The following is a 19846-nucleotide window of genomic DNA, read 5'->3' as shown; positions in this document are numbered from 1 at the left end:
TCCTTGAGCTACCCCTACCCCCTTGAGCTATCCCTACCCCCTTGAGCTACCCCTACCCACTTGAGCTACCCCTACCCACTTGAGCTACCCCTACCCCCTTGAGCTATCCCTACCCCCTTGAGCTATCCCTACCTCCTTGAGCTACCCCTACCCCCTTGAGCTATCCCTACCCCCTTAAGCTACCCCTACCCCCTTGAGCTATCCCTACCGTCTTGAGCTATCCCTACCCCCTTAAGCTACCCCTACCCCCTTGAGCTATCCCTACCCCTTTGAGCTACCCCTACCCCAGGTGAGTGAACAACAGACATTTATTTTTCTTCATTGGTCAAGCTTGCTTGGAATCTTCTCATCTGTGTGCTGTAGCAATAAACTAACAACCAGACAACACAAAATACCTCAAACCCCCTTTTACTATAGTCTGTATCAGCAGAAACTCTAATATACGGTAAATGTTGCTACTGGTCCGTTCACATTTTACTTCACAAAAAACTGTGTGTGTCCTTCTGTGGTAACACTTATATTTAGATCAGGAACCTGAGAAGGTCGAGGAGATGAGTCCAAGTATAGAAGTGGTTATATAGCATGGGGGGGAAACCACTGCGTCCCTCACACACTCACTCACACACACACACACACACACACACACACACACACACAGGGCAAGAATAACATAATGACATCATGAGCACCAGCCCAGTATTTTGTACTGGTATTTTTAGCCTTAACTTGCTTCGGTTGCTAACCCTGACTGGTCGAGGCCCAGACTTCCCAGTAGAACATTGCCCAAGGATCAAACTCCCTCTGGCCCATGACATGACACGTCTCATGACCCGTATAAATATAGAATAGAATTTTAAAGAAATTTAGTCATTCATTTTATTATCACTGTAAATAAAATAGTTAATGGCTTTTACCCATTACTGTTGGAGTAACGCTTAAAAGTGATGAACTTTAACTCCTCTGGTGGCCTGGAGACGGCCCCCGTTCAGGAGCGGGGCCGGTGACCTACGTGTGATTAAAGGGAACCTTCAGATCAGTTTCCCCTCTGCTGGGCCACCCATCGACCTGATAGTCAAGAGAGCCACATTCTGAAGGCAACGCTGAGACGGCAACACATCGGTGCCTCATCGGGCCGGGACAAGCTGGTTCCAGACAGGTGGAATCAGCACAGACAGTCAGAACTGACCTGCTTCTTTACAATTAAACGCACCAGCAACAAATTGTGACCTGTATTGGTTGATGGCAGTTGCATATTTTATGTACAGGGCTCTTCTCCTGGTTGCTATGGAGATATTACCTGAGAGAGGGCGGGGCCAGCCCTGGTTTGCAGCTGGGAAACACGTGATGCAGGTAGTCACTCAGCAGCCTGTCATTCACAACACCTGGAAAAAGACACAACCGAATCACAACCGACAGGATAATGAGCAGAGTGGAACTGATCGACCCTTCTTGTTTTTGTTGTGAAAGGACGGAACCCTGTAGGAGAACCCTAGTGAAGAGCCCATCCGTGCACAGCTACCCAGGCGCGTGTCTTCTGGACCGTCTTACCTCGTATATGTGGGTTTCATTCAGATTCAAGATTACAAACCATAACGAGTATTGTGTCTAATGTATAGACATACGATTTAGCCCCATTTAGCTCAGAACCGAATTACACACATTCACTTGGTACCTGTGGTTCTGGGTTTGTCCGTGTTTGAGGCCAGTCTGTAGTTCCGTTGGGTCAAACTGGGGCCACCTCCTGTAGAGCTCATCCTGCAGGTCTGGACTCACCTGTCGAGACCAACAAAGGTATTTTGGCGTCCACAGAAAACACAGCATCAAGCAGCTAATCGCTCTGCTACACGGAAACTGGGCCGAGCTACTTCTGCTCATGGAGGACAGAAGAGCCTCAAACGTCCGCAGAACTTGGAGAACCATCACCGCCATTTGACGGTTGGGCCTCAGATGAATGTGAGGAATCGCGTTGGTTCCGAGGACGTTAATTTGGCTCCTCTGATGCTCGTGTCGGGGATATTAGCTGTGATGGTTCTAACGGTTCCGGGAACGGGCCAGCGGATAGAGGACGTACCGCCGCGAGCCTCCGCTGTTCCCGGTTTTATTCCCTTGGAGGATAAAACGTCGCATCTGTCAGAAGCTCGAAGCCTTTTTCCTCCAATTTGCTCGTCAACACGCTACGGAAAGTCGGTGTGTACAAACAACCTTCGGAACGCGATCGCACAAATGTTGTCAAACTTCTTCTTCTTCGGGTCCTCATGACAGTAGAGGCCTACAGCGCCACCTGTCGCCTGCCAGGTGAACATCCACGCATTTCTGAGCAGGCTTCGACATCTATAGATGTGAGGAGAGGACGTCAAAATGGGCTGGAAACATTATCAACACTTTAATGGCACACAATTAATATCTCAGAGGAAGGGACACAATTTAAAAAATCCATGAACTCTCAGAAGACCATCGGTACTGAGGCAGGATTCTTTAGATCCAACCTGTGAGGAGCCGCCTGATCAGTACCTTTCAACAAGAACTGGACCGGCTCAACACTATGTGTGATGACTGCGTGGTGGTGGGGGGGAGGCCAGAGGCCACAAGAACTCCAACACACAAGCTTAATAATTTAGGATTTATTTTCAAAAACTAAATATCTGAATTTACAGCAGTACCAACTCTGCCGAGGGGGCAGATGGGTCTGCAGCAACACTCAAACAGCAGATTAGGAACATTAATCGCAACATTTTAAAGAGGGGGATGGAGGGGTGGAGGGGTGGAGGGATGGAGGGGTGGTGGAGGGGTGGAGGGATGGTGGAGGGATGGAGGGATGGAGGGGTGGAGGGGTGGTGGAGGGATGGAGGGATGGAGGGGTGGAGGGATGGTGGAGGGATGATGGACGGAGGGGTGGAGGGATGGAGGGGTGGAGGGATGATGGGGTGGTGGAGGGGTGGAGGGATGGAGGGATGGTGGACGGATGGATGAGTGTGTGTGTGTGTGTGTGTGTGTGTGTGTGTGTGTGTGTGTGTGTGTGTGTGTGTGTGTGTCTGTCATTACTGATCAACTGATCATTGAGTTCACTGAGAATCATCAACCCATATATGGACGTAGATTATTTGGATCAGTGGATTAATAATCAACCCTAACGAAGGAGCCGTGGTCAGAGAGCCCACGTGGTGGCCAGAGAGCCCACGTGGTGGTCCTGCTGGCCCTGCAGGCTCCATCCTCAGCCCATGTAGGGGTACCTCCAGCCTGTGAGCGGCACACAGGTGTGTTTCACCACCTGTGGCGAGGTCCACCTCAGCACGTAGTGGGCGCTGCCGGGCTTGTCATTGGTTCCTGCAGGCAGAGGAGCAGAGGGGCAGTGATGGCGGGTTGCCGTGGCAACACATTCTGACCACAGAAGCGGCGGTGTACCTGAAACTCGGGCACCACCGAACGGCTGCTGGGCCACGACGGAGCCGGTGGATTTATCGTTGACGTAGTAGTTCCCTGCGGCGTTCCTCAAAATCCGGGCAGCCTCATCGATCACGAGCCTGCGAAGACAAACGCAGCCTGACGGGTCCGTTTCCTGCCCCACAGGAAGTACTGTTCCCTGTTGGGTTCTTACTGGTCCTGAGCGAAGACAGATCCAGTCAGGGCGTACGGGGACGTATTGTCAATCAGCTCCAGCACGTCCTTGTACTCCTCCTCTGGATAAACGTAAACCGTCAGAACAGGCCCGAAGATTTCCTGGGAGAGAAAAGTGACCCATTCAGAGGAGGAGTCCAAACCAGTTAGGGTTAGACCGGTCTGAGGACCGGTTTGGGGACTGACGGATCCAGCTGGTTTATTAATGGGAGCAGCCCAGTATGTCCACACTGTAGAACACAAGCACAAGGACCCTGAGTGGCCCCTGATTGGAGCCCGATTGGACCCTGTTGGGAGCTTGTTTGGCCCCTGATTGGACCCTGATTGAAGCCTGTTGGGAGCCTGTTGGGAGCTTGTTTGGCCCCTGATTGGAGCCTGTTGGGAGCCTGTTGGGAGCCTGTTTGGCCCCTGTTTGGCCCCTGATTGGACCCTGATTGGAGCCTGTTTGGCCCCTGATTGGCCCCTGATTGGACCCCAAGTGGCCCCTGATTGGAGTGTTTGGAGCCCGATTGGAAACCTGTTGGGAGCCTGTTTGGCCCCTGATTGGAGCCTGTTTGGCCCCTGATTGGACCCTAAGTGGCCCCTGATTGGAGTGTTTGGAGCCCGATTGGAACCTGTTGGGAGCCTGTTTGGCCCCTGATTGGAGCCTGTTGGGAGCCTGTTTGGACCCTGTTTGGCCCCTGATTGGAGCCTGTTGGGAGCCTGTTTGGCCCCTGATTGGAGCCTGTTTGGCCCCTGATTGGACCCTAAGTGGCCCCTGATTGGAGTGTTTGGAGCCCAATTGGAGCCTGTTGGGAGCATGTTTGGAGCCTGTTTGGCCCCTGATTGGAGCCTGTTTGGCCCCTGTTTGGACCCTGTTTGGCCCCTGATTGGAGCCTGTTTGGCCCCTGATTGGAGCCTGTTGGGAGCCTGTTTGGCCTCTCATTGGAGCCTGTTGGGAGCCTGTTTGGCCCCTGATTGGTGCTAGCTCTGTTTGTTGGGACCAGCACAGCTCAATCTCTCCAGTTACCCTCTGTGGCTCTTCAGAGCTGCAGGGTGTCAGCGTGGACACAGACGTTTGACCAGTCAGAGGCCAGACTGGACGTTAAAAGGTCACCTGGTGGCCCTGGACCCGATGGTCTGCCACCAAGACTCCATGGTTCAGGTTCACACCCACCTCACACATGATGCTGTCCTGGGGGTCTGTGGTCTCCACGATGGTGGGCTCCACAAAGTACCCTTTACTGTCGTCGCAGGTTCCTCCAGTCAGAACCTTCAGGCTGGGAGAAGATTTGGCGTGATCCAGCCACCTCTTGATCCGTGCAAACGACTGGAATGAAACCAGGTGAAGGTGGTGAGAAACTGGCGCGCAAATAATATGCAAATAACACGTCTGACCTTCTCATCGATGACCGCTGAGAAGAAGGTGCTGAAGTCCTCCACCGGCTGGACAGAAGAGCAAGAACCAATAAGCCGAGCAAACAACAGAGGATCCATCTTTATGTGCAGTACCGCTGGGCTGCTAACTCTAACCCTAGCCCACATGTAACCCTAACCCTAGCCCACATGTAACCCTAACCCTAGCCCACATGTAACCTAACCCTAGCCCACATGTAACCCTAACCCTAACCCTCTAACCCTAGCCCCTCTAACCCTAGCCCACATGTAACCCTAACCCTAACCCTCTAACCCTAGCCCACATGTAACCCTAACCCTCTAACCCTAGCCCACATGTAACCCTAACCCTCTAACCCTAGCCCACATGTAACCCTAACCCTCTAACCCTAGCCCACATGTAACCCTAACCCTCTAACCCTAGCCCACATGTAACCCTAACCCTCTAACCCTAACCCACATGTAACCCTAACCCTCTAACCCTAGCCCACATGTAACCCTAACCCTCTAACCCTAGCCCACATGTAACCCTAACCCTCTAACCCTAGCCCACATCTAACCCTAACCCTAACCCTCTAACCCTAGCCCACATGTAACCCTAACCCTCTAACCCTAGCCCACATGTAACCCTAACCCTCTAACCCTAGCCCACATGGAACCCTAACCCTCTAACCCTAGCCCACATGGAACCCTAACCCTCTAACCCTAGCCCACATGGAACCCTAACCCTCTAACCCTAGCCCACATGGAACCCTAACCCTCTAACCCTAGCCCACATGGAACCCTAACCCTAACCCTCTAACCCTAGCCCACATGGAACCCTAACCCTAACCCTCTAACCCTAGCCCACATGTAACCCTAACCCTCTAACCCTAACTCTCTAACCCTAACCCTCTAACCCTAACTCTCTAACCCTAACCCTCTAACCCTAGCCCACATGTAACCCTAACCTTAACCCCCTAACCCTAGCCCACATGTAACCCTAACCCTCTAACCCTAGCCCACATGTAACCCTAACCCTCTAACCCTAGCCCACATGTAACCCTAACCCTCTAACCCTAGCCCACATGTAACCCTAACCCTAGCCCACATGTAACCCTAACCCTAACCCTCTAACCCTAGCCCACATGTAACCCTAACCCTCTAACCCTAGCCCACATGTAACCCTAACCCTCTAACCCTAACTCTCTAACCCTAACCCTCTAACCCTAGCCCACATGTAACCCTAACCCTCTAACCCTAGCCCACATGTAACCCTAACCCTCTAACCCTAGCCCACATGTAACCCTAACCCTCTAACCCTAACCCACATGTAACCCTAACCCTCTAACCCTAGCCCACATGTAACCCTATCCCTAACCCCCTAACCCACATGTAACCCTAACCCTCTAACCCTAGCCCACATGTAACCCTAACCCTCTAACCCAACATGTAACCCCAACCCTATCCCACATGTAACCCTAACCCTCTAACCCTAGCCCACATGTAACCCTAACCCACATGTAACCCTCTAACCTTAACCCTCTAACCCTAGCCCACATGTAACCCTAACCCTAGCCCACATGTAACCCTAACCCTAACCCTAGCCCACATGTAACCCTAACCCTATAACCCAACATGTAACCCTAACCCTAACCCTCTAACCCTAGCCCCTCTAACCCTAGCCCACATGTAACCCTAACCCTAACCCTCTAACCCTAGCCCACATGTAACCCTAACCCTCTAACCCTAGCCCACATGGAACCCTAACCCTCTAACCCTAGCCCACATGGAACCCTAACCCTAACCCTCTAACCCTAGCCCACATGTAACCCTAACCCTCTAACCCTAGCCCACATGGAACCCTAACCCTCTAACCCTAGCCCACATGTAACCCTAACCCTCTAACCCTAGCCCACATGGAACCCTAACCCTAACCCTCTAACCCTAGCCCACATGTAACCCTAACCCTCTAACCCTAACCATCCAACCCTAGCCCACATGGAACCCTAACCCTAACCCCCTAACCCTAGCCCACATGTAACCCTAACCCTAGCCCACATGTAACCCTAACCCACTAACCCTAGCCCACATGTAACCCTAACCCTATAACCCAACATGGAACCCTAACCCTCTAACCCTAGCCCCTCTAACCCTAGCCCACATGTAACCCTAACCCTAACCCTCTAACCCTAGCCCACATGTAACCCTAACCCTCTAACCCTAGCCCACATGGAACCCTAACCCTCTAACCCTAGCCCACATGGAACCCTAACCCTAACCCTCTAACCCAAGCCCACATGTAACCCTAACCCTCTAACCCTAGCCCACATGGAACCCTAACCCTCTAACCCTAGCCCACATGTAACCCTAACCCTCTAACCCTAGCCCACATGGAACCCTAACCCTAACCCTCTAACCCTAACCCTCTAACCCTAGCCCACATGTAACCCTAACCCTCTAACCCTAGCCCACATGGAACCCTAACCCTAACCCTCTAACCCTAACCCTCTAACCCTAACCATCCAACCCTAGCCCACATGGAACCCTAACCCTAACCCTCTAACCCTAGCCCACATGGAACCCTAACCCTCTAACCCTAACCCTCTAACCCTAACCATCCAACCCTAGCCCACATGGAACCCTAACCCTCTAACCCTAGCCCACATGTAACCCTAACCCTAACCCTCTAACCCTAGCCCACATGTAACCCTAACCCTAACCCTCTAACCCTAACCATCCAACCCTAGCCCACATGGAACCCTAACCCTAACCCTCTAACCCTAGCCCACATGGAACCCTAACCCTAACCCTCTAACCCAAGCCCACATGTAACCCTAACCCTCTAACCCTAGCCCACATGGAACCCTAACCCTCTAACCCTAGCCCACATGTAACCCTAACCCTCTAACCCTAGCCCACATGGAACCCTAACCCTAACCCTCTAACCCTAACCCTCTAACCCTAGCCCACATGTAACTCTAACCCTCTAACCCTAGCCCACATGGAACCCTAACCCTAACCCTCTAACCCTAACCCTCTAACCCTAACCATCCAACCCTAGCCCACATGGAACCCTAACCCTAACCCTCTAACCCTAGCCCACATGGAACCCTAACCCTCTAACCCTAGCCCACATGTAACCCTAACCCTCTAACCCTAGCCCACATGTAACCCTAACCCTAACCCTCTAACCCTAGCCCACATGTAACCCTAACCCTCTAACCCTAGCCCACATGTAACCCTAACCCTCTAACCCTAACTCTCTAACCCTAACCCTCTAACCCTAGCCCACATGTAACCCTAACCCTCTAACCCTAGCCCACATGTAACCCTAACCCTCTAACCCTAGCCCACATGTAACCCTAACCCTCTAACCCTAGCCCACATGTAACCCTAACCCTCTAACCCTAGCCCACATGTAACCCTAACCCTCTAACCCTAACCCACATGTAACCCTAACCCTCTAACCCTAGCCCACATGTAACCCTATCCCTAACCCCCTAACCCACATGTAACCCTAACCCTCTAACCCTAGCCCACATGTAACCCTAACCCTCTAACCCAACATGTAACCCCAACCCTATCCCACATGTAACCCTAACCCTCTAACCCTAGCCCACATGTAACCCTAACCCACATGTAACCCTCTAACCTTAACCCTCTAACCCTAGCCCACATGTAACCCTCAACCCTAGCCCACATGTAACCCTAACCCTAACCCTAGCCCACATGTAACCCTAACCCTAGCTCACATGTAACCCTAACCCACTAACCCTAGCCCACATGTAACCCTAACCCTATAACCCAACATGTAACCCTAACCCTAACCCTCTAACCCTAGCCCCTCTAACCCTAGCCCACATGTAACCCTAACCCTAACCCTCTAACCCTAGCCCACATGTAACCCTAACCCTCTAACCCTAGCCCACATGGAACCCTAACCCTCTAACCCTAGCCCACATGGAACCCTAACCCTAACCCTCTAACCCTAGCCCACATGTAACCCTAACCCTCTAACCCTAGCCCACATGGAACCCTAACCCTCTAACCCTAGCCCACATGTAACCCTAACCCTCTAACCCTAGCCCACATGGAACCCTAACCCTAACCCTCTAACCCTAGCCCACATGTAACCCTAACCCTCTAACCCTAACCATCCAACCCTAGCCCACATGGAACCCTAACCCTAACCCCCTAACCCTAGCCCACATGTAACCCTAACCCTAGCCCACATGTAACCCTAACCCACTAACCCTAGCCCACATGTAACCCTAACCCTATAACCCAACATGGAACCCTAACCCTCTAACCCTAGCCCCTCTAACCCTAGCCCACATGTAACCCTAACCCTAACCCTCTAACCCTAGCCCACATGTAACCCTAACCCTCTAACCCTAGCCCACATGTAACCCTAACCCTCTAACCCAAGCCCACATGTAACCCTAACCCTCTAACCCTAGCCCACATGGAACCCTAACCCTCTAACCCTAGCCCACATGTAACCCTAACCCTCTAACCCTAGCCCACATGGAACCCTAACCCTAACCCTCTAACCCTAACCCTCTAACCCTAGCCCACATGTAACCCTAACCCTCTAACCCTAGCCCACATGGAACCCTAACCCTAACCCTCTAACCCTAACCCTCTAACCCTAACCATCCAACCCTAGCCCACATGGAACCCTAACCCTAACCCTCTAACCCTAGCCCACATGGAACCCTAACCCTAACCCTCTAACCCTAACCCTCTAACCCTAACCATCCAACCCTAGCCCACATGGAACCCTAACCCTCTAACCCTAGCCCACATGTAACCCTAACCCTAACCCTCTAACCCTAGCCCACATGTAACCCTAACCCTAACCCTCTAACCCTAACCATCCAACCCTAGCCCACATGGAACCCTAACCCTAACCCTCTAACCCTAGCCCACATGGAACCCTAACCCTAACCCTCTAACCCAAGCCCACATGTAACCCTAACCCTCTAACCCTAGCCCACATGGAACCCTAACCCTCTAACCCTAGCCCACATGTAACCCTAACCCTCTAACCCTAGCCCACATGGAACCCTAACCCTAACCCTCTAACCCTAACCCTCTAACCCTAGCCCACATGTAACCCTAACCCTCTAACCCTAGCCCACATGGAACCCTAACCCTAACCCTCTAACCCTAACCCTCTAACCCTAACCATCCAACCCTAGCCCACATGGAACCCTAACCCTAACCCTCTAACCCTAGCCCACATGGAACCCTAACCCTAACCCTAACCCTCTAACCCTAACCCTCTAACCCTAACCATCCAACCCTAGCCCACATGGAACCCTAACCCTCTAACCCTAGCCCACATGTAACCCTAACCCTAACCCTAGCCCACATGTAACCCTAACCCTCTAACCCTAGCCCACATGTAACCCTAACCCTAACCCTAGCCCACATGTAACCCTAACCCTAACCCTCTAACCCTAACCCTCTAACCCTAACCCTCTAACCCTAACCATCCAACCCTAGCCCACATGGAACCCTAACCCTCTAACCCTAGCCCACATGTAACCCTAACCCTAACCCTAGCCCACATGTAACCCTAACCCTAACCCTCTAACCCTAACCCTAACCATCCAACCCTAGCCCACATGGAACCCTAACCCTAACCCTCTAACCCTAGCCCACATGTAACCCTAACCCTCTAACCCTAACCATCCAACCCTAGCCCACATGGAACCCTAACCCTAACCCTAACCATCCAACCCTAGCCCACCAGCAGGACTCACATCTCCCACTCGCAGGTCTCTGCAGATGTCCAGCAGCTGCTGTCGGACCTGAGGCCACAGGCTGTCCGGGACGTACATCCTGGAGCAGGCGGAGCACTTCTGACCCCCGAACTCAAAGGCAGAGCGGATTGTCCCGTTCACCACGCTCTGCACGTCTGCCGACTTGTGAACAAAGTGGAAATTCTTGCCACCACATTCTGAAAACAAAGAGGTCAAAGGTCAAGGACCATCCTAGCAGTGATGAGGATGAAACGGACGGTGGTTCTGACCTCCTGCCAGGCGAGGAAATGTCCTGTAAGAGTCCAAATTCTCAGCAACCTGCTTCCACAGACGCCTGAACGTCCTACAACCACAGACACCAAGATGTCAGACACCAACCAATTCTGCCCCCAGGGGCCAGCTGCCCCCGCAGGGTGACCCCCCGTGAGAGGGCAGGGCTGAGGGTTCCCTCCCTCTCCTACGTGCTTGACAGCCTCATCTTCACGTGCGCGGAGGTCAACGGTGGACAGTTTGGTCAGCCACGCCCCAGACCTGTGGCGAGCTCAGCGGGGAGGCGGAGCTTATGGGCCAACCTGCCTTCTGGCTGGACCACTGGGGTTACTGGGACCACTGGGGTTACTGGGACCACTGGGGTTACTGGGACCACTGGGACCACCGGGGTTACTGGGATCACTGGGACCACCGGGGTTACTGGGACCACTGAGGTTACTGAGACCACTGGGGTTACTGGGACCACTGGGACCACTGGGGTTACTGGGACCACTGGGACCACCGGGGTTACTGGGACCACTGAGGTTACTGAGACCACTGGGACCACTGGGGTTACTGGGACCACTGAGGTTACTGGGGTTACTGGGATCACTGGGGTTACTGGGACCACTGGGATCACTGGGGTTACTGGGACCACTGGGGTTACTGGGACCACTGAGGTTACTGGCACCACTGGGACCCCTGGGGTTACCGGGACCACTGGGGTTACTGGCACCACTGGGACCCCTGGGGTTACTGGGACCACTGGGGTTACTGGGACCCCTGGGGTTACTGGGACCACTGGGGTTACTGGGACCACTGGGACCACTGAGGTTACTGGGACCACTGGGGTTACTGGGACCACTGGGGTTACTGGGACCACTGGGACCACTGAGGTTACTGGGACCACTGGGGTTACTGGGACCACTGGGGTTACTGGGACCACTGGGACCACTGAGGTTACTGGGGTTACTGGGATCACTGGGGTTACTGGGACCACCTGGGATCACTGGGGTTACTGGGACCACTGGGACCACTGGGACCACTGAGGTTACTGGGACCACTGGGGTTACTGGGACCACTGGGGTTACTGGGACCACTGGGACCACTGAGGTTACTGGGACCACTGGGGTTACTGGGACCACTGGGGTTACTGGGACCACTGGGACCACTGAGGTTACTGGGATCACTGGGGTTACTGGGACCACCTGGGATCACTGGGGTTACTGGGACCACTGGGGTTACTGGGACCACTGAGGTTACTGGCACCACTGGGACCACTGGGGTTACTGGGACCCCTGGGGTTACTGGGACCACTGGGGTTACTGGGACCACTATGTGAGCACTGATCTGAGGGACATCAGGACTTACGGGACGCTGCCAGTGAAGTTGATTCCTGCGAGGTGCTGGGACGTGGTGACGGTGTCTCCGAAGACGGGTCCATCAGCCGGGAGGAACTGGATGATGTTTGGAGGGAGTCCACATTCCCGCAGGACCTTGTAGACGGCGTAGCTGGCAGACATGGCCGCATCGCTGGGCTTCCACAGGACCACGTTCCCCTACAAACACGTTCAGCTCGATCGGTCTTTATTTATGGACACACAACCATCAACAGGCCCTGGACCAGGACTGGGACCAGGACCGGGACCAGGACTGGGACCCAGGACCGGGACCAGGACCTTGACCCGGGACCAGGACCGGGACCGGGACCGGGACCAGGACCTTGACCTTGACCCGGGACCCGGGACCCAGGACCAGGACCCAGGACCCAGGACCCAGGACCCAGGACCCAGGACCAGGACCAGGTCAGAGGGAGGAGGGGGGTCACTCCAAGATCCTCACAAACCAACTAGAGGCTGAAGAGCTGCCTGCCGCCAGGGCGACGACGTGGGCGGCTGAACTGTTCCTGACCAAACACACACTTCCTGTCGGCCCCACCAACTTCCTGTTGAGCCTCGTACCATCACAGCTGGAGTTCCCGCCAAGTTTCCACCAATCGCAGTGAAGTTAAACGGCGCCACCGCGGCAACGAAGCCCTGAGAGAGACAAAGGTGTGAGTGTCAGCCCATCCTGGGGGGTCGTGGTGCCGGCCCACCTCCAGCCCCCGGTAGAGCATCGTGTTGGTGCTGCCCCCAGAGTCCAGAGGCTGCTGCCGCTCCAGCTCCAGGGCGTGTTTGGCGTTGAAGCGGAAGAAGTCGATGAGCTCGGCAGCAGCGTCGATCTCTGCCTGGACCACCGTCTTCCCCTGAGCGCACACACACACACACACACACGCACAGACACACACACACACATACAGACACACACAGACACACACACACACACACACATACAGACACACACAGACCCACACACACACACACGCACAGACACACGCACACACACACATACAGACACACACAGACCCACACACACACACACACAGACCCACACACACACACACACAGACCCACACACACACACACACAGACCCACACGCAGACCCACACACACACACACATACAGACACACACAGACCCACACACACACACACACAGACCCACACACACACACAGACCCACACACACACACAGACCCACACACAGACACACATGCACACATGCACAGACACACGCACACAGACCCACACACACAGACCCACACACACACACACATACAGACACACACAGACCCACACACACACAGACCCACACACACACACGCACACACACACACACACAGACCCCCACACACACACACACACACACACACACACACACAGACCCACACACACACACACACATACACAGACCCACACACACACACACACAGACCCACACACATGCACAGACACACGCACACAGACCCACACACACAGACCCACACACACACACACACACACACAGACCCACACACATGCACATACAGACACACACAGACCCACACACACACAGACCCACACACACACACGCACACACACACAGACCCCCACACAGACCCACACACACACACACACACACACAGACCCACACACACACACACACATACACAGACCCACACACACACACACACAGACCCACACACATGCACAGACACACGCACACAGACCCACACACACAGACCCACACACACACACACACACACACAGACCCACACACATGCACATACAGACACACACAGACCCACACACACACACACACACACACACACACACACACACACACACACACACACACACACACACACCTGTCAGCCTGGGCCCTTATCTCTCCAGCAGCGATAACGGCTGCGTTGGCGTCTGTATCGTGGCGTGTGGGCGGAGCTTCACCTGTCCAATCATGGTCTTGGCCAGGATTTCTGCTCTCTTGGGTCCACTGATCACATCAGCTGCCTTGAACAGAATCTGGGCCCGGTCCTGAACGGGTTTCAGGTCCCAGTCTCTGCGAGCTGCCACTGATGCCAGGATGGCTTTGTTGATGAGTTCCTGCATCATTGCACGAAGAACCAAGTTAGCACCAAGTTAGCACCAAGTTAGCGCCGAGCTAGCGCCGAGCTAGCGCTGAGCTAGCGCCGAGCTAACGGCGGCACCGTTGGATTTCCGTGTGAGCGGTATCGGATCACCGACTCACCTTGTCAGCGTAGCAGAACTTTGCTACCTTGTGAGAATGATTGAACGGCTTTGAATAGAAAAAAGACAACATGTTATTTTTTGTTCTTCAACCCAACATCTAATGCTAACAACATGCTAACAAGCTGAAGATGTCCTCACACAGATGTCCTGTGTTCCTCACAACTTTAACAGGTTCTTCGACATGTTCAGACATTCTTCACATCCTTAGTGTGTCCATGTCAGCTTTATTAATACATCCAGGTCTATCAAGAGGAAGAAACCTTGAGCAGGACCAGGCTCATATGGGGGGACCCTCCTGCTGATGGCAGGATCGTCTCGGTACCCCAGCCTGGTCCCATAGCAGCAGAGCTAAGACGATGCTAAAGGTTAGCTGCTGCTGTTCTAATGCTGCTGTTCTAACTAGCTTAGCTAGCGTAGTGACTGTAGCTGCTGAACTACTGACTCTCAACTTCCTCACAAAGGAAGATCTCCTCCTCCTCCATCGTCCCCTCGTACCTGGACCAGGATCTGGTTCCACAGCCTGATGGCGCCCCCCTTCTACATGAGATGGTTCTGCCCACTCACCGATAACTGGTATCTGACATCACTCGTCCACACATGTTGGTCTCCAACCACACAGGGGATCTCCTCCGTTGTCCTCTTGACTCTGTCCAAGGCCTGAAATGGTGGAGAGGAACCGTTTACAGATGTTCTCCGGGCTGCAGGAACCACAGCTGGACTCTGACCTTCAGCAGCTCCGCTCGCTCGGTGCTGCCGTCTCTGAAGTCCAGGATGGGCTCGTTCTTCACCTCCACCGGAGCGACACAGAAGGTTCTGAACCTGCACAGACAAGCGCGTTAATGCAGCATGGACGCAAGCACCCTGTAATAACATGTTATAACATGTAGTACCCTGTAGCACCCTGTAATAACATGTAGTACCCTGTAGCACCCTGTAATAACATGTAGTAACATGTAGCACCCTGTAATAACATGTAGTACCCTGTAGCACCCTGTAATAACATGTAGTAACATGTAGCACCCTGTAATAACATGTAGTACCCTGTAGCACCCTGTAATAACATGTAGTAACATGTAGCACCCTGTAATAACATGTAGTACCCTGTAGCACCCTGTAATAACATGTAGTACCCTGTAGCACCCTGTAATAACATGTAGTACCCTGTAGCACCCTGTAATAACATGTAGTACCCTGTAGCACCCTGTAATAACATGTAGTACCCTGTAGCACCCTGTAATAACATGTAGTAACATGTAGCACCCTGTAATAACATGTAGTACCCTGTAGCATCCTGTAATAACATGTAGTACCCTGTAGCACCCTGTAATAACATGTAGTAACATGTAGCACCCTGTAATAACATGTAGTACCCTGTAGCACCCTGTAATAACATGTAGTACCCTGTAGCACCCTGTAATAACATGTAGTAACATGTAGCACCCTGTAATAACATGTAGTACCCTGTAGCATCCTGTAATAACATGTAGTACCCTGTAGCACCCTGTAATAACATGTAGTACCCTGTAGCACCCTGTAATAACATGTAGTACCCTGTAGCACCCTGTAATAACATGTAGTAACATGTAGCACCCTGTAATAACATGTAGTACCCTGTAGCACCCTGTAATAACATGTAGTACCCTGTAGCATCCTGTAATAACATGTAGTACCCTGTAGCACCCTGTAATAACATGTAGTACCCTGTAGCATCCTGTAATAACATGTAGTACCCTGTAGCACCCTGTAATAACATGTAGTAACATGTAGCACCCTGTAATAACATGTAGTACCCTGTAGCACCCTGTAATAACATGTAGTACCCTGTAGCATCCTGTAATAACATGTAGTACCCTGTAATAACATGTAGTAACATGTAGCACCCTGTAATAACATGTAGTACCCTATAGCATCCTGTAATAACATGTAGTACCCTGTAGCACCCTGTAATAACATGTAGTAACATGTAGCACCCTGTAATAACATGTAGTACCCTGTAGCACCCTGTAATAACATGTAGTACCCTGTAGCACCCTGTAATAACATGTAGTAACATGTAGCACCCTGTAATAACATGTAGTACCCTGTAGCATCCTGTAATAACATGTAGTACCCTGTAGCACCCTGTAATAACATGTAGTAACATGTAGCACCCTGTAATAACATGTAGTACCCTGTAGCACCCTGTAATAACATGTAGTACCCTGTAGCACCCTGTAATAACATGTAGTACCCTGTAGCACCCTGTAATAACATGTAGTACCCTGTAGCATCCTGTAATAACATGTAGTACCCTGTAGCATCCTGTAATAACATGTAGTACCCTGTAGCACCCTGTAATAACATGTAGTAACATGTAGCACCCTGTAATAACATGTAGTACCCTGTAGCATCCTGTAATAACATGTAGTAACATGTAGCACCCTGTAATAACATGTAGTACCCTGTAGCATCCTGTAATAACATGTAGTACCCTGTAGCATCCTGTAATAACATGTAGTACCCTGTAGCACCCTGTAATAACATTTAGTAACATGTAGCACCCTGTAATAACATGTAGTACCCTGTAGCATCCTGTAATAACATGTAGTACCCTGTAGCATCCTGTAATAACATGTAGTACCCTGTAGCACCCTGTAATAACATGTAGTACCCTGTAGCACCCTGTAATAACATGTAGTAACATGTAGCACCCTGTAATAACATGTAGTACCCTGTAGCACCCTGTAATAACATGTAGTACCCTGTAGCACCCTGTAATAACATGTAGTACCCTGTAGCACCCTGTAATAACATGTAGTAACATGTAGCACCCTGTAATAACATGTAATAACATGTAGCACCCTGTAACAGTGCTTCTCAATTATTTTCTGTTACGCCCCCCCTAGGAAGAAGAAAACATTTTGCGCCCCCCCCCCCCCGACTATAATTAGTATCATTTGTCTATAAAATTGTTATAAGTACACCTCTGCATAACATTGTATCCTTATTAATATTAAAGAAAACAAAAAAAGAAAGAAATATAGACCAAAGCGGGATGATTGTTGCCAATATTCGGCACGTTTTTGCCGAAAAAACTCAAGCGGCTGATCAGCGTGACTGGGGTGTAATGTCTTTAAGTGAGGATTAGGGTTAACCAGGGTTAGGGTTAACCAGGGTTAGGGTTAACCAGGGTTAGGGTTAACCAGGGTTAGTGTTATCAGCGTGACTGGGGTGTAATGTCTTTAAGTGAGGGTTAGGGTTAGTGCTAGGGTTAACCAGGGTTAGGGTTAACCAGGGTTAGGGTTAGTGTTAGGGTTAACCAGGGTTAGGGTTAACCAGGGTTAGGGTTAACCAGGGTTAGGGTTAGTGCTAGGGTTAGGGTTAACCAGGGTTAGGGTTATCAGCGTGACTGGGGTGTAGTGTCTTTAAGTGAGGGTTAGGGTTAACCAGGGTTAGGGTTAACCAGGGTTAGTGTTATCAGCGTGACCGGGGTGTAATGTCTTTAAGTGAGGGTTAGGGTTAACCAGGGTTAGGGTTAACCAGGGTTAGTGTTATCAGCGTGACTGGGGTGTAATGTCTTTAAGTGAGGATTAGGGTTAACCAGGATTAGGGTTAACCAGGATTAGGGTTAACCAGGGTTAGGGTTAACCAGGATTAGGGTTAACCAGGGTTAGGGTTATCAACGTGACAGGGGTGTAATGTCTTTAAGTGAGGGTTAGGGTTAACCAGGGTTAGGGTTAACCAGGGTTAGTGTTATCAGCGTGACCGGGGTGTAATGTCTTTAAGTGAGGGTTAGGGTTAACCAGGGTTAGGGTTAACCAGGGTTAGGGTTAGTGCTAGGGTTAACCAGGGTTAGGGTTAACCAGGGTTAGGGTTAACCAGGGTTAGGGTTAGTGTTAGGGTTAACCAGGGTTAGTGTTAGGGTTAACCAGGGTTAGGGTTAACCAGGGTTAGGGTTAACCAGGGTTAGGGTTATCAGCGTGCCTGGGGTGTAATGTCTTTAAGTGAGGCCTTCATTTATTTGGCTTCATGCTGTCCTGCCAACATTTTTAGACAGTAAACACACCGGTCTTTCCTCGTCTCCCACCGTAGTCGCAGTGAAGCCAAGCGCTATAAAGGCTTCGTCATATTTCCTCGTCTGAGCTTTCGGGAGACTTTCGTTTGTCTCATTATCTCCGTCTCTCTCCGCCTTTCTTTTCATCACTGTTAAGTATGTTTTCATGCTGTCTCTTGGTGGTTTGTTCACTGCTCTTCCTGTCTCTTGCTCTGTGGTGTGTGCGCGCGGGATGTGCAATTACACTTTATTCTAGTACGGAAAAAAAAACAAACACATGTTCTCCGGGGTCACACGCGCCCCCCCTGGCATCGCACCCACTATTTGAGAAGCTCTGCCCTGTAATAACATGTAGTACCCTGTAATAACATGTAGTACCACGTAGTACCATGTAGTACCCTGTAATAACATGTAGTACCATGTAGTACCCTGTAATAACATGTAGTACCACGTAGTACCATGTAGTACCCTGTAATAACATGTAGTACCATGTAATAACAAACATCTGTGTAATAACGTGGCTCAGCTCACGTCTGAATCAACAGGCTGGTTTCATGTAGATTCAGCTGGTTCTCTGGACAGAAGGTCACTGTGCGTGTGCGCGTGAATTCCTGCACCTGAACGCACCATAGTTGTAGATTCTGCAGTACTCTGTACCGAGTATCGTACCGAGTATCGTGCACTGTATCGAGTATCGTATCGAGCACTGTCCTGCACTCCGCGTGGAGCTCGGTCAGAACGGTCCACTCGGAGGTTCCGGGCTACTGGCGGCCAGAGACGAGCGGATGTGCCCAGTAAATGAGCCAACAGACGGCGGGTCACAGACCAGTTGCGCTATAGGTCAGTAGTTGACTGGTGTTCAGGTGATCCACGAGCTTCGTGCCACTCGTGGGGCGGAAGACGTCTCGCGTGGGCTCGCGTGAGCTCCGAGGCTACGTACCCGCTCCAGGAGCGACCCGCGGCCGCGGTGACGCGCAGCATGTTTCCGGTGACGGTGATGAAGGTCGGTGAAACGGTCCTGAAGGTCCCGGACGCGAAGCGACGGGCGAACGTTTGACCAAGCGGAGGCGCCGGAACCAGCTCCCCGACCGGAACGTACCAACCAGCACCCGGGACGCACACCTGCCAGGAGGGCTGGGGTTAACCCGAACCGGAACTTTAGTCTTCTAATTCACTAGAACAGATTTTTTTAAATCTTATTGGACTGAAGAG

At 51.8% G+C, this 19846-nt stretch overlaps 2 protein-coding genes across 2 annotated transcripts in view; both read right to left on the bottom strand.

Moving 5' to 3' along the window:
• rnf123 (ring finger protein 123) overlaps positions 1–2232 on the bottom strand; it is a 34179-nt gene extending 31947 nt beyond the window's left edge. Inside the window, 3 exon segments of the mRNA XM_029827123.1 lie at positions 1298–1382; positions 1673–1773; positions 2072–2232. Coding sequence (XP_029682983.1) covers positions 1298–1382; positions 1673–1754 — 167 coding nt within the window. The 5' untranslated portion in view covers positions 1755–1773; positions 2072–2232.
• A 769-nt stretch (positions 2233–3001) lies between these two features.
• aldh4a1 (aldehyde dehydrogenase 4 family, member A1) lies at positions 3002–19846 on the bottom strand. Its single transcript, XM_029827125.1, has 15 exons — positions 19575–19846; positions 15327–15420; positions 15166–15258; positions 14600–14647; positions 14299–14454; positions 13087–13236; positions 12953–13027; positions 12363–12550; positions 11012–11085; positions 10743–10939; positions 4993–5040; positions 4772–4924; positions 3596–3717; positions 3403–3521; positions 3002–3324 (listed from the first exon to the last, which is right to left on the bottom strand). The coding sequence occupies exons 1-15, from the start codon at positions 19613–19615 to the stop codon at positions 3212–3214; spliced, it is 1671 nt and encodes a 556-aa protein (XP_029682985.1). The 5' UTR covers positions 19616–19846; the 3' UTR covers positions 3002–3211.

The sequence above is a fragment of the Takifugu rubripes genome, chromosome 19, assembly GCF_901000725.2.
Source record: "Takifugu rubripes chromosome 19, fTakRub1.2, whole genome shotgun sequence".
Classification (NCBI taxonomy): Eukaryota; Metazoa; Chordata; class Actinopteri; order Tetraodontiformes; family Tetraodontidae; genus Takifugu; species Takifugu rubripes.
This window is presented reverse-complemented; position numbering and strand designations above follow the sequence as displayed.

Coding starts and splice junctions, on each gene's coding strand:
- aldh4a1 (XM_029827125.1), bottom strand. CDS start 19,615: ATGCTGCGCGTCACCGCGGCCGCGGGTCGCTCCTGGAGCGG. Junction 13,237..14,298: donor CCAAGACCATGATTGGACAG/GTGAAGCTCCGC, acceptor GTGTGCGCTCAG/GGGAAGACGGTGGTCCAGGC. Junction 4,925..4,992: donor CAGCGGTCATCGATGAGAAG/GTCAGACGTGTT, acceptor GTTTCATTCCAG/TCGTTTGCACGGATCAAGAG.